At 38.6% G+C, this 17,256-nt stretch overlaps 1 protein-coding gene across 10 annotated transcripts in view; it reads right to left on the reverse strand.

The window, feature by feature from the left end:
* Positions 1–1,588: 1,588 nt before the first annotated feature.
* LDB2 (LIM domain binding 2) overlaps positions 1,589–17,256 on the reverse strand; it is a 219,392-nt gene continuing 203,724 nt past the window's right edge. For 2 of the 10 annotated variants that reach the window (XM_027642852.1, XM_027642856.1), the window contains 3 exons: positions 13,059–13,182; positions 11,841–11,992; positions 1,589–2,862 (listed from right to left, as the gene is read on the reverse strand). In XM_027642852.1, coding sequence (XP_027498653.1) covers positions 2,632–2,862; positions 11,841–11,992; positions 13,059–13,182 — 507 coding nt within the window. In that variant the 3' untranslated portion in view covers positions 1,589–2,631. Of the gene's footprint in view, positions 2,898–5,555; positions 5,699–11,840; positions 11,993–13,058; positions 13,183–17,256 lie in introns of all 10 variants that reach the window. The other 8 variants (XM_027642859.1, XM_027642860.1, XM_027642857.1 and 5 more) reach the window with 8 other exon arrangements.

Consider the following 17,256-nt stretch of genomic DNA (forward strand, 5'->3'; position numbering starts at 1 on the left):
AACCACAACAGGGTGGATTGATAGCTTGTAGACGAGGTTTTTGAGGAGATATGGAGAAAGTGTCCTTCCAGATTAATTCAAGGACAGGACTCCAAGGAGTCTGTTGCCCATTTTTCAAGTGATCCTATGTTTATTTACTGAAACAACAGGAGTAATATGACATCATAAATCTTTTAAAAATTGAAATAGTAGTGCCAGTCTTGAAAGATTAATAATAAGGAACGCCTTTTAGAGTGTGCTCGTGGAAATATAATATGAATGATTAGTGGTGTTGAACGTTAGAATTACAGTGTATAATTGTAATGTTATAGCAGTTATATAGGAGCCAGAGATTCCTTAATGGAATACATTGTGAATTTAATTATTTACATGGAAAAATCAGGACTTATGTAGTCACTGAATGATAGACCTACAGTTTCCTACATTCTGCAAGTGTCATGAAGGAGCAGCATTGCTATTCGCGTTTGTTATTTAGATAGATTTAAATTCTACCCTACAGCTGATATCCTTTGTGTTCTAGAGCCTGGAGTGTCTTTTAGGCTATCTTCCTGCAAGGCATACCATAGGTGCCAAAATTCATTGAATAAGGATTTTGATTACAGGAGCATGGACCCATGTCAGGGGCTGAGGTTGGTTCCTGGGGCAGAGAGGGAGCTGTCTTGCTAAGAAACAAGTGGCCACACAGGGTGCTTTGCCCTCTATTCCTTCTGCACTGGTCACTTCAAAACTCTTTGGTGGCATCACATCTAGCAAAAGCATGATTAAAAAATATCTATATATCTTTGGAATATATAGATTTCCCTAGACTGACTTCAGGGTATATGTACAACCACTCAAAAACCCCCCCTAGAAGTTCTTCAGCTGTTTTTATAATGTCAGTAATTTTAAAAATACAGTTTCAGGCAAGAGCAAAACATTGCTCCCATGCAGAAAAGGCAGGATTGTGTAGACTCAGCATCTCTGTGTCGGCAGCGTTCCCTGTCTTTGCCACTCGCAGAGTGCACCTTGCAGGGCTTCCCAGCTGCCCCGGGACGCAGGCGTGTCCGTCTGTGCCTCCCAGCTCAGCCGAGGGGCTTTCCAGGCTGGGCTGTGCTCAGAGCAGCGGCACCACTCCGGGGGTTTTGCTTGCTCGGTGAACAATGGATATGATAGCAAAGGGAAAAAAGACGGAGAATTTTTAAAATCCTCTCAGCCCCAGTTGAGGGACTCATCATACAACTATCAGGCGGGATTCAGCAGAGTGGAAATTCCTGTTCTGATAAGCCCCAGCCCTGGAAGGCGAGGGATGCAAAGTTCAGGATGGAGGTGTGCTGGCTGGATGCCCTGCACTCCCTCACACTTGGCCTTCCCAACTGTAACCCACCCCTGGTGTTGCACATCGTTATTGTTAAAAAAGATCGTCTAACCAAATCGAGCTGTAAATGATTCACACCCAAGTACAGACTTTCCCTTTTGCTGGAAAAAGACTGAAATTCAGTGAAACACTATTTCCAAAAATTCTTGGTGTGTGATCTTGTCTTGGTGTGTGATCCTGCACACAGGCATGTATGTTTTGCATGCAAGGAACTGTAAATGCACTGTATAAGAGCATGTTTGTTAACACAGTTTATTGGCACACTTATTGGCAAAGCATACATAAAATACAGTTGTATTATATAACACACTGACTCACTGTGTCTTTACATAATGAATTGAACATATTAATATGTAAATGAAAAAAATTAGTTTCTTTTATAAAGTTTCACATAAATACACCGGAATTAAAAAAAAAAAGTAAAAGAAAAAATGAGGGCTTTACAAAAATATTATACAAGAAATATACTATGAAAAGAAATAACAACAAAGCCAACTCAGATACAATAATAAAAACACAAAAGTTTTAGATTTATTAAGCTGCCCACAAAGTTAATGGATTACATGGCTTTAAAATATCTGGATCGACAGCAATTTTACAAAGCATAAACTCTCATAGGACTGGGTGTCTTTTTCCACATAAAAATATTTCTCATGTCTTCGATGAAAAAAAGACATTTCTTGTTTCAGTATTTTTATTAAATGATGGATAGAGTATCTACTGGCATCAGCTAAATGTAAATTAAAAATGCTGGATCCTTTATATGATTAACTGATGGAAGAAAAGTTAAAGAAAGAACGAAAGTTACTTTAAATTACTTTTCCTTAAAAGCTGATCTTTTTCTGAAACAAGAAATTTCAGGTGCAAGTTGAAAAGCAGAAAATATATTACAATTGTAAAAAGTTTTACATAGTTACGTTAATGAGATCCTGAGCACTGATGACTTTAAAATATGGCCATTGTTTGATGAGGAAAAAAACAACCCCTTCCAATAAAATGCACTGTCAGAAATTTTTCATGAGATGTTGTATCTTTTCCAATTATTTTAATCGAGGTCAGTGCCAGTATCATGTTGTATGAGAATGCTTCCAAGGTATGTATATGGAAGCTTATACAGGAGTTTTCCCTAATGAAAAAAAATTGGATAGCTTTAGTTTAGAAATAGATACTTTATAATCTGAAAGGTGTTTCTTTTAAATTTTATTTTGAAGAATGCTGTGAAACAGTAATTAATAACCCACTGACATACATTGCAGTGGGCACGGCTGCAGGATAACCTATTGGGAAGCTTGTGGTGTGGGGTTTTCAGATTTTGTCTCCTGGTTAGCAGGAGGTTTGCTGTTCCATGGGCTGTTATTTCCCAGTGCAGGTGAATTGTTGAAATCTTCTTCATCATCCATGCCATTTGCTGCATCATACTGTGTATTCTCTAATCTAGTGATAAGCCTTTCGTCTTCATCCCCAAATTCGCCTCCCATCAGAGTTGGTTCTCCTACCACCATCACATCCTGTGAACAGCACCCAATATTTGTTATATGGAAACCTTGAGAGAGAAAAAATCAACTTAAAAAAATTATGTTAGAGAATTTGCATCGCTTAACTTTGTGATATTTGAACAACAGAGTTAAAAGTTCCTGCATAGTAGGAAGCAGGAGACAGGCTTACACTTTATTTCTAATTAAATCAAAAGCTATAACACATCTCTCTAGCTGCATGCTCACGGCTCTGGATCTCAGAAACCCCAGAACTGAAAAGCAGGTAGACTGAAAAATGTGCCTGATTTTAAGCAAACAAACAGGCTATGAAACTGCTTTTAAACTCCTCCTTGAAATATTTAGCCTTTATCCAGTAATTCTTTCCTGAGCCATTTTCTTTGGAAAGGCACCAGGATGCATCTCAGTTGGAACTTTGCGATATGTGTATTTTAGAAGTAGTTTAAAAGTGAATGCATTTCTTATCCTCAGACTTCTCAAACATGGAGCACAACACTAATAAAGATGGTAACTCTCTAATCCATAGCCAGCCAAGCCCTTTTACGTATCTAATATACTTGACATTCTGCTACTTAATTATGGTAATTAATTTAGGTAAAGTTTTCGATAAAAACAATGTTCACACTGATTTGACAATTTGCATAGCTAATTAAGTCATTAGCAAAAACCTGCTGATTGCCAACAAGCCCTGAATTTACCATCTGTTATTTCATGGTGCCTGTCACCTAACTCCATGTAGGCAACCCTGCCGCCAATCTGTGCAGTAAGAGGACCAATCTGTCCAGCTGGTACCGTAAAAGCAAGATGAAGAGTGCTAATTATAATTACACTGATGAAGCTAGTAGTCATCAGAAACTAAAGCATGCAAGAAAGACAGAATTCATCTAATCACTGCTTTAAGTACAAATTGTCCTTCCATGAAAACAAGTAAACCGCCTACTGTACTCCAGTGCATCACAGATTTGCTGCAAAAAACCTAAGCAGCATGGGATAGAAAGGTGCAAACTTGAGATTGGAAAGCAAAGGTGCAAAGCCAGAGAGCTCTCTTGTTCCCTCTGTTCAACAGAGAATCAGGCTGCTGTGCTAACTGCTAAAGAAATATGTGGGATGCATCTTTTCATGCAGCTCAGGTGTCAGGGCATCAGCTAGTGCTTGGTAAAAGTGCAGTAATTCCAGATGTCTAGCTTCATTCCTGCTGATTTAACAAGCTCTTCCAAGAATCCTAGCGAACAACAGATTCATATTTTAGAGGATCTGGTTCTCCTTTTGGATGTAAAAGCATTTGTAAAAAGCAAACAGAAGACATGTTTGCATTTAATAAGGTTTCTTTTTAATCAGATGTGTACTTCCTTCACCACAAAACAACACAAATTATTGCCTTTAAGTGTTTATACTATTTTTTGATATCCCTCAACAAAGGCTGGCATGATACAGAAGAATTTTTGTATCACATTTTCAGCCTATGCTACGTAAAATATTTTTGAGTATATGGAAACTGTTACATGATTTCTTCTTCACTTTGTCTATATTTTGTTATTCCATATATCCATAAAATATTTGGTTAAATAAAACTCACACACAACTTTAAGACATAGAAGTTTTAAAGACAAAGGTGTTCATAAGCAAAAGTTTGTTCTAATTTATTCCATCTCTCTAAACAACAGACAATATATAGTGTGCACTGCTGAACCAGACCTGACCCCATTGTATTGCGAGAGCATTAATGACAAGAGAGACCTGGCAGAGGACAGCAGGTTGGGTTTGAGGTGTGCAGTGTGATATGGCAGGCAAAAAGACCAGAGTGGCTGAAACACAGAATCACAGACCAAGGTGGCAACAGTTCCCTTTACTTCAATGTTCTTGAGTACGGGCCTCAAGTTCTCCCTGCTGCCACACGAGCAAGAGGTCAGTGACTTGGATGAGACTTAGAGAAGCGTATCAAAAATCACTGTGGGGCTAGAACAGCTGGCTGGGGAGGCTACATGAAAGAATTAAATATGTATTACATCCACCAAATGATTGGGAGGGGTAAATATGCTTAACAACTGCAAGTGCTGAAAGGAAGATGATCACTTTAGGTCAATCTGAGGAGATGTAAACTAGGGTACTAAGATGACATTAAGTGAACAAAAATGCAATCCCTACTGCTAAGACAAAATTCCTGTTACTGATAATGGCAAACTGAAGATTAATGACCCCACTGGAACAGTGCTAACTTTGCTGCTCAGGTCACCTAATGCTGGGCTGGGAAAAATCTCAATCTGTGGTAGGAAACATATGTGCATCAGTGGGGAGATGTTCAATCACCTTGTAACTATTTTCGCCTCTAATTTCTCAGATTCTTTGCAAATATTATTCCTTTAGTACATTGACATCCACTGAGAGGACAGTTTGCATTTCTATTTCCCTCCATGCCATTGAGTCTCTTTCTCTCTCTCTCTGGGAATTAAACTACAATTATGCTGAGGTTAGTGGAGTTTTCCCTCATTCTATTTAAAAGATAGATATCACAGCATTAGTTACAGGACATTTAAAAAAAAAATCTTGACAATCTTGCCACTTATGTCAGGCAAAAATAGTGTCTCAGGAAGCGCACATGCTGTTTCCTCCCCAGAGAGGATTCTGCTCCTTAGACTGAAAGCTGAAGACCCCACCAAGTGCACCCCATTGAACCTCCACTCACTAGATCCCGTGCAATGACCACCAACCTCTGAGGAGGACTGGAAGTGACTCCTTTTAGAGCCCCTCAATGCTTCTCCTTAAATTGGCCAGTGGGGGTCACTGCTGTTGAATGACACAAGGCTCCATCCCTCCCAGGGTTGAGGCTGCAGCTCTGGAGTGCTCCTAGCTCCTGCTCATGGAGTGAGAAGCAGAATCCAAGAATTAAACCCTAGTCTCTTGCACGGCAGCACACACTGCTATGGCCTAGTTATGGTAGCACATATTTGACTAGATTAGTTTAAAAAAGATTTAGTCTGTAGTCACTCAATCTTATTAATTTACTCTGTGATTAGAAACAATATTTTTGGTCAAGGAATGTCTCATGATAGTAAAATATGGTTGCAGTGAAGCACTATAAATAAAGCAGTGGTTGTTTTACATTATGTGATAGAAATGTATTATTTTATAATATAACCACAAAAGCAGCTTTCATGTATATCATACCTTTCATCCTGAAATTACCCTAGTTGCCATCCAAACTTTAATTGATGCATAACAACTACACACAGAGGTCACTTTGTACACAACTCAAATACAAGCACTTCTATTTAACAGACCGGTCACTTCTCAGGCTTCATCTTTTTTATACCAAGACTCAAAATTTAGCTCTGCTCTGCCCAGTTATGTAACTAAACTTCTTAACTTGGGATCATCCTGTATCTAAACAATGTCTTTGTGAAGTCTGGAGGTAAACTGCTGGGTCATGTAAAATTCCTCATCCCTATGCCTGCCATCTTTGCTACTGTTAATACGCGATCCCACCCAGTGTGTTAAAATGATTAGTTCATAGCTCAGATGTCTCAGTTCTCAGAAGTAGATGAACAGTGCTCACAAGCCTGAGGTAATTAAAAATGCCTAACACTAGCAAATATATTGTTCAAGCACGTCTCATACTCCAGGGACTGAAAGTTGCACTAGTTCTGGCAGCTAACATACCTCTAGTGCTAAGTCAAAAGAAGAAGGGTACCTCCTCCTGCTTTCCTTCTTATGGAATTGTGTTAGTCGTGATTATTTTAATAACTGACTTCTTAGCTCCTTACCACAAAAAATTATTAATGATTGAGAGACCCACTGCTGCCCATATCCATCATGTTCACTGCTTCCACTACAAAAACATCAGACTGACGTTGGTGTTGAAATGATCTATAGAAACAGAACTGACATTTTAATTAGGCTTCAGAGTAAACACTTTCTAGAGGAAAATCTTTCACATCTCATCATAATCCTCCCTGTTAATTTGACATTCTGGTCTTGTTTGGAATATTTTTCCTAAAGTGCAAAAACTGGAAACCAATTTATTTTCTCTCATCTCCTTACGACTAAATCTTGGATTCTGAATTGCACAGTTCTGAGACATGGGATAATTTCTGACACTGATCTCTGGCCTTGGAACTGTAACTGTGGTTCTACAGCATCCTTTACAAACCACCTAAACCTACCCCCTGTTTCTGAAACACATAAGAGATTGTATTGCTCCCTTCCATGTTAGCAGGTTTATTTATGGATTTGGCTTCTGAGGAGCTTACAGAGAACTACAAAGAGAAAGAAAGATTACTGAGGTATGTAACTTGCTTAAAGAGTGCAAGGAGGTTCTAATTAAGACTCTGGATGCAACAAAGAACGTTTGATTTACTTAGTGGTATGTAGTGATGCTTTATTCTTTCCAACACAAATGATATTTCACTGGATTCCTGGTTACAGTACTACACTCAACAGGATCTTCATTAGTAAATGAAAGCAAAATCCACCTATTAATTTCTGTGGTGATGACTGGGAGCAGCCTGGAGCAATGGTTTTTACAGTTTGTGAGAGTTGTGCATTGCTGTCAAATTTCAAATATATGAAAATGGATCAATGTGCCCTGTTTTTATTAAACTTAACAGAAAGTAATATTTATTTGATAATGGCTGTATGGACCCCTTCTGATGGTCTTGCATATACCTGTCATCCACAGATCACGGTGAACAAGTCACTATTCTACAGTATAGGGGCCTGGGCTTGCAAGAAAGTTTTATTTGAAACAGAAGAGAATAAAGAATGCTAAGGAATATGATTTTAGCCAGTAAAGAGGCTTGAAAACTGAGCAAAGATTTGGGAAAACACTGCAGCTAGCTTCAAATATCAGAGGAAATTATTAGTGCTGTGTGATAAGGCAATGGTACACCCAAATTAGATAAATAATTTCTTTGAATCATAGGAAGTCTGACATTAGAAAAGTTTTCTATGAACCTTGCAGGAGGAGTTTGCCCATCTTTGCTCTTTGTTTAGAGAAAAGAGGAAACTGGTAACTCCAGTTGCTGCCCAATGGGCTAACGTTTCTTCTTAAGGTCGGGTGGATTAAGAACATAAACAAACCTCAATCCAGCATCTGCTGAGGCTAAGGCAGTTGCGTGGACTGCAGCTTCTCAAGTCTCCCTGTTCTGTCAGTTTTCTTTATGCACTAAAACAAGCTAATGCAGTACTGAGCCTGCACCTGCAAGGGTCTGAGAGAAGAAAACCTCTGGAGAGAAAAATGTTTCTGTATTTGTGCTATTGGAGTGACTTTAGTGGGACTTAGTTCTACTTCCAGCACACTACAGTGTGTTGCCCCAGCATCTACAGGATTCAAGTCAAAAGCACCACTGGATAAGCAATGGGCCAACCTAGGCATGAGTTGTGTGGTGCAGTCATGTAGCACACTGGCTAACTACATTTGTTTTAAGAATGTAGGAAATATGTAGGAAATATGTGGAAAAGATATTAAACATGAGACTTGGGCCACAAGAGTTATGTTGACAAGAGATACAGAGTCTGCAATCAGTAGGTTGAGAACTAACAAAATCACAGAAATCGATGTTTTTCCCACCATCGTAAGGGAAAATGAGTGCAATAGAGTGTGACTGTCAAAAGGGCAAAACTTTGTATTTTATTTACCACAGTTGAGAAAGTATAAACAATAGTTAGAGACAAAAGGATGGACTAAGACTGAACCTTTTCAAATTACTGATGAGAGGGAAGATGCATACCCACCCACTGGCAGAGACCCTTAAGACACTTTTAAAGACAGTGTTATTAAAGATGTATCAGAATGTGTCAGCGCTGTGAAAGTGCTAATCAATTTAAAGCAACACAAAGAACACAAATGATACTGATTGATTAGGCTTCACCAACCGAGCTTCAGGGTGCAGTGCCAACTTGACCCATGCATGGAAATACAACCACATGATTTCACTTTCTGGGCTTGGCTCTGTATTGTCAGCACCCTCCCTGCCTGAAGAAATGATCAACAAATAATGCAGGTAGAGGAAATGGCACATCCTTCTCCTCCTCCAACTAGAAGAATGTCTATGTGACAAGTACCATTGCCTCTCATTAATCAAGGTTGGCTCAGCCCAATGTATTCATCTGAAGAGCTGGAAGGCGCTGTGGGGAAAATGACAAAACTCTGTGAAGTTTCAAGCTTTGTCACAGCTGCTGGTACTTCAGCTGTTTTCTGGACACTATCCTGAACATGACATTTGCCTCCCCAGGCACGAAGATCTCATTAAAAAAACAGAAGTTAATGGTGTGAATGAGGTGTGGATGAGCTGAATGGTAAATTCACACATTTGCCAGAGTGTACAAAGCATTACTGTAGGAACAAAACTGAATAATTACTAATGTCCTAAACCAAGACTACATAGAAGCTAAGAAAACATTGTCTAACCAGGATTATTTTACTATTAGAGAGAAAACAACACAAAAGTGTAAAAGTGACAGGAAATTTTTAATTAGATGTGATTATGGTGGACAGACTGACTTTGCTGGATGAGAAGAAATCATTGGAGAAAAAGGGAAAGCTGGACTTCGTATTAGTCCAGATTTGATGTGGATATGAGCCCATTGCCAGGGTTCTCTAGAGTGGAAGATGAGAAAAATTGAACTGAAATTAGGTCTGGTTATGTGAGTCATCTGGAAAGAAGATGCAGTGATTCCATTCCTCTTCCCTAATAAGGAGGGAGAAAATGCTTTTAACACTGAAAATGAATCATTTCAGTAGATTTTTGGTTTTTTTATACTGAGTAGGACAGTCCCATTCACAGAAAGCTGTATGGACAAATGAAGCTTTTAATGAGTTGAAAACTACCAGATTGTATTCAAGGATCTCTTGTCTTCTATTGCATAAGGGAAACCAAACATTAACTACTAAATGATACACTTTAAGGCACAATTATGTGAAAGAAACAGAGAGCAAGTTACTGCTACCGGCAGCTAACTTCAGAAAGCAGTGGTATGCCTGTAATAAGGTCCACTTCAAGGAATGTGTAATTTTGAAGAAATGTGGTAACAGCTCTCTATTAAACTGAAAAGCATTGAATAGTTTTGCACAAAAATATCCTACTGCTAAAATTATTTCAAGTTCTGTCTACCCTACAGGGTGGCCCAACCATCAATTCCATCTGGTTTGCTATCTTTGCTGTGGGGAAGATAGGAAGAGCTGTTAGTATGTCAAATCAAACAGCTAAGCATTTTCCCCTTTGCAGATGGAAAGGAGAAGTGTCCTAAAAATGGAACCTGATCCTCCATATGAAAGAGTTTGGACCATTTTGCTACTCTGGTACAGAAAGAAAAGAATATTGAAAAACACTGACTATGCAACATCCTGAAAGTAAATGAAGGCTAAAAATCCATCCCTCGTACCATGATAAACTTCACCAATGTGTCTCAGATGCTCAACTATCATCTCCATCAGGAAGAGCAGCCTTGACTACTTCATGTGTCAGGAGTAACCTTTCAGTACCTGAAGTCAGCTTCAATATCAGCAGGAGTGACAGGGCTCAATTACACTCAAACATACATGGCTACCACTGAAGCCAACAAAAGTTGTCTCTCCAGGGAGGGGCAGGATGAAGAGTGGCAGGGGGTCAGATTCTGGTCTTACTGAACTGAACTCAGAGAGAAAGTAGTGAGATGAAGTGATTTTATTGTCTTTTAAACTTGAGAGACAGCAGGGAACTAAATGGTTGCTCAGGTTTGCACTTAATTGCTGTTTTTTTCTTAAATATGTTTGAATATTGATCCAAGGGGGTTTGTGGCATGCTGTCAGTGAGTTAGAGTGGTCCCTGTCACCAGGGGATCAGGTAGCTGGCTTCTGACTGTTTTGTGCTGCCAGAAAAACACAGAGATGCCTATATAAGGGAAAGAATCTGACTCTGGGGATGTGAGCCACGTGAAAATGTTAATATGACAAGGAGGAAATATGAGTTTAATGTACTGAAGCCCCAAGCTTCTGTAAACTACTAGATTGCTGAATCAGTTGCTAAACAAAAAAAATCTTCATTTCATTTCACCGGTGTTAGTCTACTCCTCTTTTTTTATCTGGGTATTCAAGTTTCCTTGGAAGTGTCTGCTTCGTGCTAACAAAAGGCCTATATTCTTTGTCAGGCTTCAGAGGAGACCTAGTCCTTTCCTATCTGCTGATCAGAAATCCAATAAAAATCCCTGCATGTTATTCCCAGGGTATGACTTTATGTTTCCTATAATATAAAATTAATTTCACAAGCTTTAAAATGCATAAGCTATCTCCTTATTGACTAAGACACACTTTGTCACAATTTGGGGACTGATTAGCCCTATATTGTGAATAAGGCAGTAAATGTGACATTATTAGTACTGGTACAGTTACTACTCTGGAAATGACTTAGTGTCTCCCTGTACAATTAGGATGTCAACAGTTCCAGCTAGCAGGGTGGATAAGCTGAGAGCCATATTTCAAGGGATCTACCCTCTGCAAGTGGAGTGGTTGGAAAAAGAGATAACCCTTACAGGTAAGTTAATTCATAACCTGTTCCTGTTCAGCATCTGAATCTGGCACCAATTAGAAGTAAGGTACTAAAGTAGAGAGAACAGCAGATTCTTCAGGTATGACTGTCCTGCACCACAGGGACACATCCTCACTTAGCACTTGGCAGACGGAAGTCTGCAAGGCTCTTGCTATATCTGAAAACACAAGGCCCGATCTAGTCCCACCACTAGTGGAAGGACTCCCTTTGACAAGAAGGGGAGCTGGCCCAGGCCTTTAGAAAATCACATCTGATCCTCAGGACACCTGGGTTTGAGGGTCCTTTGTTAAAGCTGCACTGCAGAACAGTTCCTTCACATCTCTTCACTAATTCCCCAGCTTCCACAGCACACTGTGCAAGATTGCCTTTTGCTTGTGATAGTTTTGGCTCAAGAATGCACCTTCTTTACAATGTAGAGAAAGAATAAAAGCACCGTAAGTGATTCAGGCCTAAAAGGAAAGCGAGACTTACAGGTACCTGACTTGATAGACTCAGATTTGCAGCAGCTGACTTTTTCTTGCTGTTGGTACTATTTGCATTGTTCCCAGCACTACTGTTGGAAGTGCTGCTGGTTGAGTTTTTCCTTTTTCTCCGTTTGGTTGTTGGTTGTCTTGTGGGTTCTGCTGCAATAAAATGATAAGAAGGAAAGCAAATGGCAGATACTGTAAAGCGTGAACTAAAATGATCCATAAGCAGAAGTGCTAGAATATTTTTTCATCTAGTTTTAAATTTCTAAGTTTAATAGTAATAGTAGTAGATTTAACATACAAACCATAGAACGATTTTTGGGCCTAAACCAATGGAAACTGCTTTCAATTTTGTATAATGGATTACCCAAACTTATTGTCCCGGCATTATCTATAAAGACATTTCAAAGCATTTTACCAATGGGAGTATCCTGAGAACTATCATGGTGCTCAAAGGGACTGTGTAACTTTCTGAAGGTCACACAGCAAGCAAAAGTGCTAAACAAAAATCCAGGCCTTACTCTGATGTAGGGTACAGCCTCAACTGACCCAGCCAGAGAGGAGGGCTAAGGTAGCTTTCTACCCTACCGTTGTGGAACACGAGCAACTACCATTTGAACTCCTTTAAATCTGCCACTCCCAAGAGAGCACTGCTGAATGCCATTTCCCTGCAAACCTTCAAAACTCAGGCCAAAACAGGATGATTACACAGCTTTGCTTAAATGGCAAAGAACAGAGGGGCAATTGTACTTCTCAAAATTTGACCTGAGCACCCGTGCGAATAGTCTTAGATATGCAAACCTTTATAATCTGAAAAAAAGCGAGAATTATTATTTTGAGGTGTAAGAGGAAGGAGATTAGGTTCAGGCCTGTAAATAACTTTATATTAGTCTCAAAGACAATTAATTATGATTTGTAGCTGTAATTTCAGAGTCACAGCAGGAAGCTGGATTACATAAACGATGAATTCTAATGGAGTCAGTAGGCATTTTGCATTCCATCTACACATTTTTTTGTACTAAATTATATCCCAGTCATAGTGAAACCATCTGAATGTGCACATCCATAAATCAGTTGTGTCAGACAAATCATAAAACATCAGAATAATTTTCAGGCTTTCTTTTGGAGCGGTGCTAATTGCTTTCCTTTAGAAGTAAATTTTCCTATTGTTTCTCCATTAATTTTACTGTAAAATAAGTGGAATACTGGAAATGAAACATACCTGGTGGGGCCACCATTCTCTGCCATTTTTGAAATAAGCAAGTCTTCAAGCAGTCTCGAGGACTTAGATTGTAAGTTTTATGTCTTGACATCAGTTCCTGCATTGGCTCCAGTATTACACACAACTGGAAGAAAAAATCAGAATAGAACAATTTCATCCAAGCAAAGGCCCAGTTGATCAGTATTTACATTACTGGGAATCTTACTTTTTTTTTTTTTTTTTTTTTTACTCTTGCTAACTGAGGATGCCTTGTAAAGTTCAATTTAATCTGCACTGGAATTGCAGGATAAAACTCTGAATTCTCTGAATTGGGAAAACTTTTGCTCGCTATTTGCTATCCTAAGTATGTTTTATATATATCAGATAAACTTCAACTCCGGTCTTTCAGGCTACAGAGATTTTAGAAGACTAGAAGATGTTCATGCTTGATTGCTTAATCTGCAAAGAATAATTAATAAATAATAAAATGCCCATAGTAGGTTATCATTCCCATACAGCAAAATGTACACACAGTGTTCTTATGACCTGCTGCATTCCACAAAGAGGACTTCTCATAAATGATCTTTTATCTTGCATTTGCATGCAAAATAATTCAGATAATTTTGGAGTTTTTTTGTGTTACGAGGACTATACATTCTCTTCCTATGACATGAATGTCACATCCGAGAACAAAGAAAAGCATTTTATTTTCCTTGTCTGCTTGAATGTTGAATGTATAAGGTGGAGATTTCTGAAAAAAAAAATGGAATTTTAAGCAAGCATCTTTCTTTTTTAAATAGTCTTATGTATTTTCTATCTGTTCACTTAATAATTAAAATCACCGTTCACTGCTTTTTTCCAGCATAAAGAACTCTGATCTGGTTTCTCTTCTCTCCTGTTTATCACCACAGATCATTTCCAGTCATTTAAACCTCACACAAAGCCATAGAAGACTACAGAATTGCACACATATAATTGAGAGGTTACTCTTGCTTGCAGGATCCTTGGTTTTCGGTTATCCTACACAAGAAAGAAAAAAATTCCAGGCTGATCTGCAGGTTCCACCTGAAATTTGCAGGGCTGGGCACAAGTAAGGAAAAGGTTCCTCACTTACTAACTGAGCATATATGAGAAGGAAGTAGCTGGCACAGAATAAAAATGGACTCTGCATGCCATTTTTAGTCACTTTTCAAAGCAGAATTGCATATAGAAGCAGGGGCAGAGTTTTTTTACCGACAGTAAAAGTAAGACAAGTTGATCAAGTTATTGGAAGTTAGAATGGCAATCACAAAAAGGTATAAATTAAGCCAAGCCTTTTTTTGAGTTATTGACTTAATTTTAGCAAGTTTTGCTGAAGGGGCATCTAGGACTTAGTTCAGCAGGAGATGTTTTACCTTCGTGCTTTTAAAATATGTATGACAGGAGGCAAATTCTGCTCTCTGTGCTGCAGAGCTGATCAGTGCTTGCTCCATTCTCCCCATGTGCACCCCACTCTCATCCATACAAATGGAGATGCAAAGTATGCAGGGAAAATAGCTGAAAGGGAGCTGCCATGAGGACTAAGAGACTAATTCAGCATTTAAATATTACTGTGTATTGGCACTGCCATTTGATGAGCCTTTCATTAACAGCAGTTAAAAGAGAAATAACATAAAGCAGCAGGGAGAACGAAGAGCTTAAGTACGAGAAATTATTTTTTTCCAGTTGCAGAAATTGAATCTGCAGTTGCCTCATTGACTTTTTTCTTACATAGAATTTTTTACATATTTTTTGTAGATAAATACAAGATAATCTAATAGACAGAGAGCTGCTATCAGATCTCTGCTGTCACTTTGGACTCAGATTTTCCTCTGGGTCAATAGTCTAACAAAAATTAAGCGCATCAGGTCCTAAAATATGTTTATGCTGTGAAAGAGGTGTTGTATTTTGAGTTCTTATTCAATTTATTCTGAAACCAGCAGACAGTTGCTCAGGTTTTGTGTTTGTGTGTGTGTGTATGTGAGAGAGAAAGAGATTCATGATAGCATGGACACCATTGTTTTGGTTCTCAAAAGTGGGTTTCTGGCATGGCTGCCTAATTTTTCTCATTATGAGCAAATAGTAACAAGCATGAAAAAGATAGCTGTGATAATTCTGAACAAACTAGTTACCCTGGGCAGAGCACTAGATTCACATAACTCTACTGTTACTGGGACTAAAAATATGTAAATATACACGTAGAGTCTTCCAAGATTTCCTTAGGGACACTTTATTCATGAAACACTTACTCCTCCCTATATATTTACTGTTGGCAATGAAGAGAATGTTTCTTCTTTATCATCTTGGCAAAGATATTTTCTATTGTGCTCCGACTGTAATGTGCACTGAGAACCAGGCCGTCCCTGCCACCTGTAGATACCTTCATTGTTAATCCTGTCTATAATCTCTTTCACTTCACACACAAGATTAAATGGGATAAAGACCCAAAATTTAGAAATACCTGACTGACCTCAGGTGCACAGAGTCAAAATACGAGTGCAGAGGGCCCTACAGTAGGACATGGGACAGTCTCATCTTCTGGATACTTGGAAGCTGTATGGACTTGCATGAATTACTCTTCTGATTTGAGGGAATTCACAAACATTTTCTCCCTTTAAAGTCTGTAAATTATAAGGTCAGCTTTGGATGCCTGAGTAATAGGAGAGCCTTGCACTCTATAGTTTTAAATACACCTAGCTCATGTGAATTTGGCACAAGTGTAAAATGATCTGGATTAACAATTATTGATATTACATCTCACAGTCTTTTTCAGTGACCCTTAAAACCTACTTGAAATCTAAAGTGACTCAAAACTAAATCTTTAAAAGAGGAAAAGATCGTGCTTCAATTATCTAAAGTCTGAGGAACTTGCCACTGAGCTTGGTTTTTGCAAAAAGCAAGATTAAAAATGCAGGGAGAAGGTGCATTTAAGAGCTTGGTTGGCCAAAACCACCTGCCATTTTCAACACTAGTGAACAGGGTAAATGGCAGGCTGGGTTAACTGCATCATTTTACAGTGTGACATCTTAAAACAAACCTAAAAAAATGTTTTAAACTCCTACATTCACTGACATATAGAAGAAGCCTGAGCTTTAAACTGCCTATCCTCTACAGATCACCTTGTCTCACTCTGTGAGATTTCTTCAAAACATCTGTTTTAAATTTTTTTTAAGCCTTGGATAGTACAAAAACATATAAGTCTTTACTGTAGTACTATATTAATAATATTTGGAACACCAACAAAACCAATCACTTCTACAAGGAATTTCTTCACAGCTTGAAATCAGTCACCCAGGAAAACACCCTAAAGTCTTCAAGAACTTAGTGCAGTGATGATATTTGATTACAGAAATAATTTCTACGTTCCTAGGAATGTAGAACCTTTAATGGCAATGCTTGACAAGACACAATTAGGTATTTCCAATCTCCACGCTTAGGCAACACTAAAGGTGGGACTCATTTGCCCACACATAGGTGTTTAGTGCCAGCTGAAATGTCCTAGGTGATGCAGGATCTGATCCACCAGGTTGCTCTTGCTGTCCCAGAAGGCCCAGATGTTTCAGGCACTAGAATGTGTGGGCAATTGTACAAGGCCCAAAGTTCAAAGAAAATTTATGTTTCTTTTAGCTTTTAAAACATATTTGGAACAATGTGTATCATAATAGATTATATATTTCCCCTCTGCAGTACTAAAATTCACTGAAAGAACTCCACATGATGTTTCGTATCCCAGTATTATTAGAATTAGTTTCCAGCCATCTTTTCTTAGTTGAGCTCATTGCTATGATGTCTGACCATTACTCAGAACCATTGCAGTTTCACTGCCATAGCTGCAAGTTGGAGACAGCACTAGAGATGGGCACAGTGCTTCACAGAGGGAGAAGTCTTTGGCATGAGAAACCTCTGTCTGTGGGTGCCCAGTACACACAGGGATGCATGCACACATTTTGTTACTATATAAAGTGACAGTGATTTTCCTAGAGTTCTATATGGATCCTATGGACAATTAATCAGTTACAGGGCTTGGATCCAACTTGACAAAACGGTAATGTTATATCCTTAGGGCTCAGGGAGGTGAAAGTACAGAATATAATAAAATACATGTTTTGGTTTTGTTTGTTTGTTTGTTTGTTTGTTTGTTTTTTGTTTTTTTTTGTTTGTTTTTTGTGTGTGTGTGTGTTAGTAAAACATCTGGAAGGAT

This window comes from Corapipo altera, unplaced genomic scaffold, assembly GCF_003945725.1.
Source record: "Corapipo altera isolate COAL_440 unplaced genomic scaffold, ASM394572v1 22, whole genome shotgun sequence".
In the NCBI taxonomy this organism is placed as follows: domain Eukaryota; kingdom Metazoa; phylum Chordata; class Aves; order Passeriformes; family Pipridae; genus Corapipo; species Corapipo altera.